This window comes from Lemur catta, chromosome 15 (genome assembly GCF_020740605.2).
Source record: "Lemur catta isolate mLemCat1 chromosome 15, mLemCat1.pri, whole genome shotgun sequence".
Classification (NCBI taxonomy): Eukaryota; Metazoa; Chordata; class Mammalia; order Primates; family Lemuridae; genus Lemur; species Lemur catta.
The window spans coordinates 48,427,771-48,439,805 of NC_059142.1; the positions used below are offsets into that span (position 1 = coordinate 48,427,771).

General features: G+C 41.1%; 1 protein-coding gene across 3 annotated transcripts; it reads left to right on the forward strand.

The window, feature by feature from the left end:
• Positions 1 to 255: 255 nt before the first annotated feature.
• KCNJ2 (potassium inwardly rectifying channel subfamily J member 2) lies at positions 256 to 11,540 on the forward strand. 3 transcript variants are annotated; one of them, XM_045525151.1, is made up of 2 exons: positions 256 to 500; positions 6,360 to 11,540. In XM_045525151.1, the coding sequence occupies exon 2, from the start codon at positions 6,585 to 6,587 to the stop codon at positions 7,866 to 7,868; it is 1,284 nt and encodes a 427-aa protein (XP_045381107.1). In that variant the 5' UTR covers positions 256 to 500; positions 6,360 to 6,584; the 3' UTR covers positions 7,869 to 11,540. The 3 variants fall into 3 exon arrangements, with proteins under 3 accessions (XP_045381107.1, XP_045381106.1, XP_045381108.1); XM_045525150.1 differs by lacking the exon at positions 256 to 500 and adding an exon at positions 1,194 to 1,372; XM_045525152.1 differs by lacking the exon at positions 256 to 500 and adding an exon at positions 4,864 to 4,952.
• The last annotated feature ends 495 nt before the right edge of the window (positions 11,541 to 12,035 follow it).

Consider the following 12,035-nt stretch of genomic DNA (forward strand, 5'->3'; position numbering starts at 1 on the left):
GTAGTTTGGCGACTCAAGGAGGCCTCGAGAGGTTTAAACAAACTGCACGAAAGACACATTTGATCCCTTAAGGAAATAAACATCAAAAAAAAAAAAAATCAGTGGAAGGAAAACACTCCTAAATATATCGTGTCCTTTAGGAGCAAACCTTCGTTATGACAGCAAAGTACTCAGAAATAATATGCACTTACTCTCAGATTTACACACACACACATGGATTAATTTGTGAAGTTCCAGGATCCGGACCCAGTTAACACTGAGGCTGAATTTTAAGGGTCTACATGCTCTTGCCTGGTTGTTGGAAATGAGGGCTGGGAGGCGCTGAAGCGAGGGCAGATCTGAGTGTCTGTAGGAGTTGCTGTTCCAGAAAATTCATTACTCTCTAATTGTTCCGATTTTAGATCAGCAGAGCGTGCCAAGCGGTGGTGGAGAAAGAGATTGAGGGCGGACAAGGCGAGAGAGAACGAGTCGTTCACCCTTCAGAGAGGTCTAGGCGCTTTGTAAGTAATTCGCGACCAGACGGGAGAAGGCATAGCCAGGCAGTTATGCAGTGATCACACTCGTGCGCGTCTGAATCCTGGGGGTTTGTGCGCGCCCGTCTGGGTCGCTTTCCCCACTGAATTAGCTGCTTCTCCGCGCTCAGCAGGTTCCGTGTGTGTGTGTGGGGGGGGGGGGGGTTGAGGGGCTGGGGCCTGGGAGGGAGGGAGCTGGGGGACAGGGCGACGCGCCCGGGCTGCCGTGAGGTCCTCCTGGCGGCTAGCGCCGCGCCCCGCCACTGGCACGTCGCAGGCCCTTCGAGGAGCACGCACAGCACAGCAGCCACCGCGGAGAGAAACCGGGAAGTGTGGGGCTTGGAGAAGGGAAGGAAGCTTTGCCCAAGGCCAAGCTGCAATTAGGCTGCTGCAAAAGCCCGGCCGCGGAGCTTCCCACCTGCTGCTGTCCCAGCTGGGCCGCCACTTCCTCCTCCCCAGCCCGGGCCCGACTCCCGGAGCAGGCTCGGAGGGCGGAGGGGGAGGAAGCGGCGGCAGGTTCCCCGCGCTGGCGACGCGGCGGACCGCGGGTGCAGCATCCTCCCCTCCCCGCCCGGGCTCCCGGGGCCGGCCGCGCGCCCAGGCGCGCTGCGATTGGCCGGCGGCGGCAGGGGGCGGAGCCAGGAAGGCCGGTATCGCATGTGGACCGCCTCAAAAGAGCCCAGGATATTGCAGAGCGCACTGGAACCCTGGCCAGCGCGCAGCCTTCCCGGCGCCGGCAAGCTGGGTCTTGGGAATTCTGGCTTGCTTTGGCTCACTCGCTTTTACAAACTACTGGATCTTACATGCCTCTGTAACCCCCACTTCCACTCCATGTCCCCATGCTCCTGCGCCAGCAACAGGTAAGGGCTGCTATGTTTTCTTCCCTTCCTCTCTCTCGCTGCCTGTGTGTCCTGGGGAGTGGACTGGGGCCGCTGTCCCCTACCCTACCCTGTCCCGCTGCTCCAGAGGTGCTCAGCTGTCACACTGCTCACCCACGATCCGGAGTCCCAGATCATGCCCATATAGTTTGTGTGCGCACCAGAACATCCCCAGAGCTAAAAATACTGAGACATGCTTGGAACAGTTGAGCAATAGAAACAGATTTCTCTGCAGCATCTGTTTGTGCTCATAACTTCCAGTGCACCAGCTGTAGCGAGATACTGGGTTTGGAGGCAAGGGCAACAAAGTCTGTGTTCGATTCTCACTCTAAGGGGAAAAAACCGTGGTTGGAGGTGGGGGAGCCTCTTGAGCCCTGGTCTTAAACCTTGGCAAACCCTGGGACTTGGGACTCAGCACTATTCTTGATCCTTGGCGTCTTTTCTTTCTTTCTTTCTTTCTTTCTTTTTTTTTTTTTGGTCATAGCTTCGAGCTCCAAACAGAGTGAGCTTCTCAAAGTTGCTTTCCTGGGGGAAGAGAGTGGGAGCCCGAGTTGGATTAGAGCCTGAAGAATGCAAAACTTTCACATCACTGTCCCCTAAGTAATTTGATATGCTTAGTAATAATGGTGTTAACACCTAGCTTGAAAACTGTGTGGTTTTAGGGAAGCAAAATGATCTAAACGACTTGATTCTGTAAAACGATTGCATCATAACATGGATTCATCATGACAGTTGAAAAAAATAGAGATAGGAAATGGGCAGTTTAATGTCTGTGTCTAAGGAAGGATATTAGTAGGATGGTAACTAGGATAAGGCTGTGAATCCTGGGGATTTTCATGAACTCAAAATTTACCTGTTAGGAAATAAGGCGTTATTTGAAAACCTGTTTTGGGTATGCAAAGAATGCATATTGCCTTTTACAATTTGTTTTCTTTTTGCATTAATAATAGTCACATTTCCTCTTGCTAACCACTGTTGTATGTATGCTGTACGTTACCTTTACACTTGTTAGCTGTTTCCTGCTCACTTCCAAGTGTTTTCTGTATATTTGCCGTTATCTGTAAAAACCGTGGTGCTCAGAAGGAGTAAGACGTGTTACTTCAAGGGTGGTGGAAGGGGTAAGAGCTGGAGTCAAGGTCATTTTACTTTGCTTTCTGCCCTTCCCCCTCATATTTTGGTGGTACTTTTTTTTTTAATGTTATTGGTATCCATAAGGAATATTTGTTGTAAATGCTTGTGAATTTGGCTTTTCTTTCTTTTTTAAAGGACATAGTCTTTCGACATTCTTTAGACTCTCCAGTTATAGAATCTCTGGTTTGCTATAAAGTCCTTGTATGACTTTTGAGTAGACTGAAAGATGGACCACAACTGTACCTGAGCAGATCTTGACTGTTTTAAGTTGTTTTTTAAGTGAATATTTTTGTTTACCAAACATGTATATTTTTCAGCATATACAAATGCTGAGCAATGCTACATGCATTGTGTTGAGTATAAATTGTTAAAGACAGTGCTCACATAAATGGGTACCCCCCTCCGCTCCCCACTTTCCCCTCCCCCTCCCTTCTGTTTACTGAGCTTCTAAGAGGTTGCTTTGCTAGCAGTTGTGCTCACATAGCAACATGTGCCCAGAGCACACTCAGGCTGGTCTAGATGGCGTCAGCTGGGGAATAGCTACTCTAAACCCTCATTAGCAGACCTCTCTCTCGGCCCAGGACGTCTTCTTTTTCTATCTTTATTTCCTACCCTTAGAAACTTTCATATTCACTACATACCATGACCATACTATGGGGCACATTTGCTCTCATTTATTCTTCAGGGTTTTATTTTTTTGGTTATTTATAAACCGTATTGGAAATATTTCCCATATAGTGAGAGCAAATTGGATCCCCCATTTGTATCACGTGATCTCCTTGACCTTGAATTTATCCATAGCTCTCTCTCCTTTAACATCTACCTAAGATTGAAGCGCTGAACTATTTTTTTCCATTGCTTATGCTTAATTTTGGCTCAGCCTATAAATAGTCTTAACATGAACAGCACCACATGTAGCCTCTCAATTTCCCAGAAATACTTTCTACATCATTGGTTATGGTCTGGGTAAAATGATTATTTGTGTCCATTAAATTTATATCCAGGACCCTAAATATTTTGGCTGAAAGGGGAATTTATACATTGTTCATCAAATCAAATATCAATTCTCTGGAGCTATATCCATCATGAAGTCAAATCAGTGTTCTCATTTAGTCTGAATTGTTTCTCAAAACATTATTTTGTGTATATGCTTGAAATAAAGTCATGTGAAAGTCCTATTTTTTTAATGAAAGCTTTCCCCAGGTGCTCACAAATTGATTTCTAGTGAGAGAGGAGCAGGCAAGGAAGTTTTCTGCTTGGTTAAAGTCACTCAGGCATGTGGGCAGGTTAACAGTCAAGGCAGTCTTTACAGTGAGATATTAAAAGACAGTTACCCTATTAGACTTTGACAGGTTCTAGACTTTTGCCATGTAATCAGCTCCACAAAAGTCTGACTATACACAATATGTGTGCACACATATATACATATAAATCTGTTTTGGGGCATATCTATTTGAAGTGACAAAAGTTTCCATTTTGCCAAAAAAAAAAATTTCTTCTTTTTCTCTTTCCAGGAAGAAATGGTAAAATTTCTAAATGATGCTCCACATGTGGAACAAATTCTGTCATTAGCAATGGAAATAAGACAATAATAGTCACTCAATACAGGCTGTTTTCAAGGTTCTAAATACGGAAAGCTATTCATAAGAAGCTAGTATTGTGTGATTTGTGGAATTCAAACAAATGTCCTGGGGTCAAGATTTTTGGAAAGTCATAATTCAGTCTTTAGATTTCATATGGTTGTTATGTTTTAATTTGGAAAGAGTGCAGAAAGAAGTCAGAAGAAATTCGAGACTGTCTACTCGTGGCCCCTAATGGTAACCCAGATGGAAGGATTGTTTTGAATCATGAAAAGGGAATTTCTTGGTGTCAGCTTAAAATATAAGGTTCTGAAGTCAGAGCTCAAGGATACAAAACACTCTTTAAATGAAGTTCTTCCTCCCACTCCCCCCTTTCTTTTGAAAGTATACCTGTATTTGATGTCGTTGCTATCTCTGTCTAGAAATGATTGTCAATTTCATGTGAGCTAACTAAGCTGAATTAATTGTGTAAAAAAAATGTTTTCCATGTCCAGGATCTAGAACCCTGAGGAAAAGGATTCTTGTTTCTTTTGTCCAAGTGCAAACTTCACAGGGAAGCAGACAAAACATTGAAGCAGGCAGAAGGTTAGGAAGGCACAGTAACTTCTTTTTATAAAGTAATTCAAAGGCACTTTTAAATCGGGCATCATTTAGGTGTCAAAAGCTGCCAAAATGTAACACACATTGCAATTTTCATAGATGACTAATCTCAGGAAAAATGTGTTGGGGCACATTCTTGCATAATAACTTGGATAAAGAGGAAGAAGTCAAAAGGCTGTAACAAGGCATTTTCAAAGACAATGCACCTTACCTCTTTTTAAGGAGATGTACAAACAAACACAAGATAAAAGGTTTGTTTTGTTTGCAGCTGGCTTGTCTGAAATTGGTTCTGTTAACTGCTTAATCTTAATGGCTTTAGCGGGGAAAGAAAAAGTGGAGTCTTCACTATAAAGGCTTCAAAAAATTTCTGATCCTTTCCATGTGTTGATCATTTCCTCCCTTAAATACAGGAGATTCATTTGTTTGTTTGAAAAGTTGAGAGTCATTTTTATCTTTTAGTTCTAGGCTATATTAGTTTTGTTAATATGCATTTGGTAAAGAAAACACCTTAGAGTTTCTCTTAGGCTTTTGTTAGTTAAGGAAAAAAAATACTTTCTTTGGAGGGAAGATGGAAAGTTAAAGCGAACAGATAGTTTTTACCTAGGGGAGAATGAGGCAATAGGAGAAAACTGAAAACTACTATTTGTTCACATTAGGTAAAGGTGAGTGCCTTCTTCATAGGAACCTATGGCGAACAGCAGCACTCAAAGTGAAAGTGAGTGGATTGGCATTTATGATCTGCCCTTACAGAGTTGTCTCTGTTTGGGAGAACACAGCATTGGACTCACATGAAATGAGTTCCTGCCTTCTCTCAATCCACTAAAGACCTGGTCCTTTGACATAATGATGCTTACTTTCTAGCCGTCATTACATATGGCAGCCCCATCTCAGGAGAATTTCAGGACTCTTATTGCTAAGCAACAGAATCACTCTCTATTCCCCAGAGCAAACCTGCTTCATCTTCAAGTCAGAATCACTCGCACTAATAGAGATGTTATCAGGTATTTCTGGATAGTGACCACTTAAATTGTGAGAAGTGATGGAACAAGCCCAAACAGTATCCAGAAACTGGGGGCCATTTTAGATGATTATAAGCTCAGTTATACCATTTAAACAAAATAGCCTGTGTCTTCTGGTTTCAACCTTGTCATCAGGGCTCTAATATTCTCCCACAGAGCATGTGCAACTCAATTAGTGTCAATGCTGCATTCATGTGAAAAGTTCTCTAGACATGTCCTAGTTCTAAAAGCTTTGTAACAAACCTTGAAACCAGAAAGACTTTCTTCTGGTTAGTAACCTGGAATCCTAGCAAGTAGGGAAGGCAAAAGAGGAGAATAAGAGAAGGGAGAGGTAGACCTGAAAACCAGAATATTCTAGATTGGTGGTAAAAAAAAAAAAAAAAGAAAAAGAAGGGAAAAGGGACCTGAAATTTTGGTTGAACAACTACCGGAGACAACTTTTTTATGTTTAATGACTTTATGCTTTTAAATAAAATTAAAAAGAATTTTTAGAATTCAAAAATGAAAAACCCTGTAATTCAATGTGAAGTATATTTATCTATATCTGATTATGTGTTTTTGTCAGGATATGTTGCCTTAGACAGCGGAATTCTTTAAGAATGACTTCTTTTGTAACAAATGCTCTCTCTTTTCTTGCAGGACATGTTCCCTGGATGTCAAGTGAGTTACTAAGGTAACTCTGCATGTCAGTAGACAGACCTTGGTAGAACTCCAAGGCTCCTGGAGACATTCATCTCTCTTCATTTTTTTTTTTTTTTTTGTGTGTGTGTCCTCACCGAACATTCAAAACTGTTTCTCCAAAGGGTTTTGCAAAAACTCAGACTGTTTTCCAAAGCAGAAGCACTGGAGTCCCCAGCAGAAGCGATGGGCAGTGTGCGAACCAACCGCTATAGCATTGTCTCTTCAGAAGAAGACGGCATGAAGCTGGCCACCATGGCAGTTGCAAATGGCTTTGGGAACGGGAAGAGTAAAGTCCATACTCGACAGCAGTGTCGGAGCCGCTTTGTGAAGAAAGATGGCCACTGTAACGTTCAGTTCATCAATGTGGGTGAGAAGGGACAACGGTACCTCGCAGACATCTTTACAACATGTGTGGACATTCGCTGGCGGTGGATGCTGGTTATCTTCTGCCTGGCTTTTGTTCTTTCATGGCTGTTTTTTGGCTGTGTGTTTTGGTTGATAGCGCTGCTCCATGGGGATCTAGATGCATCCAAAGAGAGCAAAGCTTGTGTGTCTGAGGTTAACAGCTTCACGGCCGCCTTCCTTTTCTCCATTGAGACCCAGACGACCATAGGCTATGGCTTCAGGTGTGTCACGGATGAGTGCCCCATTGCGGTGTTCATGGTGGTGTTCCAGTCCATTGTGGGCTGCATCATCGATGCCTTTATCATTGGTGCAGTCATGGCGAAGATGGCAAAGCCCAAGAAGAGAAACGAGACTCTTGTCTTCAGTCACAACGCTGTCATTGCCATGAGAGATGGCAAGCTATGTTTGATGTGGCGAGTGGGCAATCTTCGAAAAAGCCACTTGGTGGAAGCTCACGTTCGAGCACAGCTCCTCAAATCCAGAATTACTTCTGAAGGGGAGTATATCCCCCTGGATCAAATAGACATCAATGTTGGGTTTGACAGTGGCATTGACCGTATATTTCTGGTGTCCCCAATCACTATAGTCCATGAAATAGATGAAGACAGTCCTTTATATGATTTGAGTAAACAGGACATTGACAATGCAGACTTTGAAATTGTGGTAATACTGGAGGGCATGGTGGAAGCTACAGCCATGACCACGCAGTGCCGTAGTTCTTACCTAGCGAACGAAATCCTTTGGGGCCACCGCTACGAGCCTGTACTCTTTGAAGAGAAGCACTACTATAAAGTGGACTATTCCAGGTTCCACAAAACTTATGAAGTACCCAACACCCCACTTTGTAGTGCCAGAGACTTAGCAGAAAAGAAATACATCCTCTCAAATGCTAATTCATTTTGCTATGAAAATGAAGTTGCCCTCACAAGCAAAGAGGAAGATGACAGTGAAAACGGAGTTCCAGAAAGCACTAGCACAGACACACCCCCTGACATAAACCTTCACAACCAGGCAAGTGTACCTCTAGAGCCCAGGCCCTTACGGCGAGAGTCGGAGATATGACTGACTGATTCCTTCTCTGGAATGTTCACTTGACAACAGTCTGTTGGTCAGAGGCCCAAAACAGTTCTACAGACGACGGTACTGGTGAAGAGGTGGGGTCAGAGCAAGCGGCCACAAGGAAACTGAGGCAAGCACAATGGTTTCAAAGGAAGACTGTAAGCGCGATGGTTAAAGTAAAGCACTAATCATGCCTCTGTGTGACCTGATGGCACATACATGTTGTAGAATAAGTTATGGATTTTTATGTTTTGTTTTATGTTTTTACAAAACTTGAACTTGCAGGCAAGCCTTGGTTGGGTATTTGACTTATCCAGAATGCTTCTCTTTAGGGAACAAGAATGTTTTTAATGGCATAACAAAGGCAAGACTCTGCCTTAATTTTTGAAAAGCTGCTAACTACATGAACACAAATTGTATTTTTGTTGCAGTGTAGTTTTTTTTTTATATTTTGTGTAACTTTAAAGTCAGTGTTGAACTTTGTTGAAAGTTCATGATGCGCTTCAAAGTGGCAAGTATTTGGCTATTAACTGCCAACACGAGAGCCTGATTTTTTGAGGCCAGTAATTTGTTTGCTAGAATTGATTTTTTTCTCTCTCTTTGGTTACATAAGGGCATTATGTAACACTAGCCAAATGGTAGCCTCCGGGTTGTTGGGTTTTTTTTTTTTTTCTTCCATGATGTTAATGGGTTATCTCAAATTGTTAGACTACCTAAAATAAATACCAAAGATAATGCATATTTTTGCACAGTGAAGCTTATACTAAAAAGGAAACAAAGCCCCATGGGCTGCCTTGAAATCAAGAGACAATAACTTTGAACCTCAGCAAGACCTTGAACCACCGGTTCTTTTTGCACCTTATTCAGAAAATACAGCATCATACACACAGAGTCTAGTAAGTGTAGTACTTTTTAAATTTTGTTCTTTCATGTAACTTTCTTAATTGAAGAGGAAGAAGAATAAAGGAGAAGTAAAATTCACAAGCACACAAAATATCAATGTCTTTTCTTTCCTGCAAGGTAGTGCTGGCCAGTGAGAGATGGTGATGTGCTCTTTGAGTATTCTGGGCTTTTCCTTTTTGCACATTCCAAATTTTATTCCATAAGATAAGATCTTCATTGAATCTTGTTAGCATCCTGGCATCCTCAGAACTGAGCCATCCAGCGTGAAAGATAAATAGGTTTAAACCATTGCTGCTGAATGCATTGCCTTGTCTATCAGGACATTTCCAGCTCACCTTAGAAAAGATGCCACACCTGGCCTCCAGGTTTGTTCTTCTCATCAGTCTGGAGCTAGTGCTACAGTGTCAGAGAGGGCAGCAGATGCTTTAGTGGGGAAGCAAAGAGGTGTGGACAAGCCACTTTGATGCAGCACTTCAGATAAAGTATTCAGGAGGGAGAGGAAAGTTGCCTTTTTCATGGCAGAGGGTAGGAGTGAAAGTGCCTCAGTATTTTAGGGTCAAAGAGAGCCATCAGAATTATCATAATCACAAATAAAGGAGCTAATGGTCTAAAAGGGTTATTTTCCCTTTTTGTGTGCATACACTTAATTAAATGTGAGCTGATCATTGTTTCCTGTGGAGCCCTAGAGCAGGTTACTAAGGAGGGACACGTTCTTTTCTAGAAGCCTCTCCTGCCTGGCTGTCTGCCTTGCTAGAAATTTTGTTTTTTTTGCCTGCTCTAGCTCAACAATGTAGCTCTTTTTTGGTTTAAACTTCCCTATTTGTGAATTCTGGGGTTACTGACTTTAATTGGAGTCTCAAAATCAACTCTTTTATGGTATTATATCCCTGTATGCCATTAAAAAACAACTTGTTCTAGAATCATGTATTTTGTAATCTGATGTTTGTGATGGTCTCTGGTTCTTGAATAGCCATATCCGAATGCAGTGCCTGCAAAAATATGACAGTTTCTGCTAATTTCAGCCTTCAAATTTGATGAGTTTGCAAACCGTGGTGGTATTTTCATTGAAACCGAGAAAGAGATGTTAAGCAAGTGGATGTTATTTTAAATCCAAATTTAAAGGCAGGTTTGGGAAGTTGTTTAAAGAGTTAAAGGAATTGGGGATTGAGTGAACAAGAGAACGTTTAGAAGAGACCACAATTTGGTCGTGACAGTTGAGAGGACATTGAGGGCTTCAGCTGCTGCTATTATGATGTTTTGCAAAGGAAAATAATCAAACCAAAGAGTATTCAGTGATACGTAAATTAAATGAAGATGCAGTGAAGAATGGGGGTGACCACAAAAAAGGCTCCCCCCAAACACACAGTGCTACCACTTAAAAAGACTTGAGACGTATGAAAGGGGGAGGGTCTGGGGGCAAGAAAGAGGGAGAGAAATCTTTCAACTTATTTCTGAAAAAGAAAAAAATCTAAAATTTCTGGTGCACAGGTTTGTTTGTTTTTTTTTTTTCAAGAAAATTTTGCAGAAGCTATGTTTTTAAAGTGTACATTTTATAAAGTTTATCAGATATTTTCATATTTAAAGCCAAATGTAAATAGAAATCTGTAAAGGAAAAAAAATTGCCATAGAAAGTATAATTTCAGTGCAGCGATTTCTGAGAGCTAGTACCTATATGCTACCGGTTAGCATGGTTTTAGCAAATATTTACCAGCCTTATAAGGTTCGTATTGCTATGTTCTTCTGTTATTTATTTCAGCATGGACTGTTCATTCGAAAGCTTTTTCTAGTTATTAGCATTTTCCAAGCTTTAAATGGCAATTTTTTTTTTTTTTGTCAAGAGCCAAGACACAGGTAATGCACGACACTTACTGCTGCATTTTACCTTCAAAATATTTGTCCTCATTGACTGGGTCTCCTTAACTAGTGTACACATGTAATTAGAATGCAGATGGAAGGGACTCACCATGAATATCTGGGGGAAATTCCCAGATGCGTGTTGCTTCTCTATTGCAAGCAAATCCCTGTTGAATTTACCTAGAATTTATTCCCTTTTACAGAATTTTTGCCCGTATCTGGATGGGCACTATATTTTTGGGGGGAGCCGTAGATTCCTGGTTATCCTATTTTTAAATAAAATGTAGACAAAGTGAATTCTATTTTGAATATTCAGAAAGGAATAGTTTTCTATCCCTCTAAGAGTATACTTGAATCAGACATTTTAAGGATGTCACTATAGCACTGTTGTCATTTCCAAATTCCTAAAGAAAGTTTGTTTTTATTCTATTAATGCATTCTTTCTTCCCTTCACTTCCTTTCTTCCCTATATACTCCTATCCCAAATCTTGATGTTTATTTGATGAGCTCTGTCCCTCAATTCATGTTCCCTTTGCAAATAATAAATGTCAGTTTGTATTTTATGATAAGCCACTCAGTAAAGGCAAAAAGCTTGTCCTAAGAAGTAGAGTGAGTTCTTTTTCCCTCTGTGTCTGATAATGTTAAGGTGAAAAAAAAAGTGTTGCATAAACACCTCCCCATCCTCAACCCTCAGCAAACTAGAATCTCTTTTCTAATAATGTTGGGTTTTAGCTCTAGGCTCTGGCGAGTTGAACAATCCTGGCCTTTGAGAATCGTGATAGTTATTATTTTCCCATTTGCCGTCTTTTTGTATCTAAAGTCTTCCTGTTGTACTGCACAAACCATGGATTGTACATATTTTTATATATTATGTCTTATTTTATTATTTCTAAATAAAAATCTAAAAATTGAAAACAAGTTGGTGCCAGAATCTTTGGGCTTTCTGTATGACTACTATAGAAACACTGAGATATAAAGCAAATGTTCCCAAACAATAGAACATAAACCCAGATAGGTTGGATGAATAGAGCCATAGAAATTGCCTAAACAGACAGGTGCAGTAGGGTGGCAGATTAGTTTAATCCAAGTTAGAGGAAGTCAAGCTCATATTTTGTTTTTGGAAAGAACGGCCTAGGTAATGAAAGGATAGAAAAGACCAAAAGTGAGCAAAGAAAACTAACAAAAATATAATAAAGTTTAGATTTTGATTTTGTTTAATGATAATACTATGCAGTTACTCTTTATTGAGTCTCAATTATGTTTTAGGTTCTTACCTTACATATTATTTTATCTCATTCTCAAAAAACCAAATCAGGATATTATTATTCCAGTTTTATAGATCAGAACTTGACAAACAGGTTCCATAAAGGGCCAGATAGTAAATATTTTTGGCTTTATGGACCAGAGAGTTTT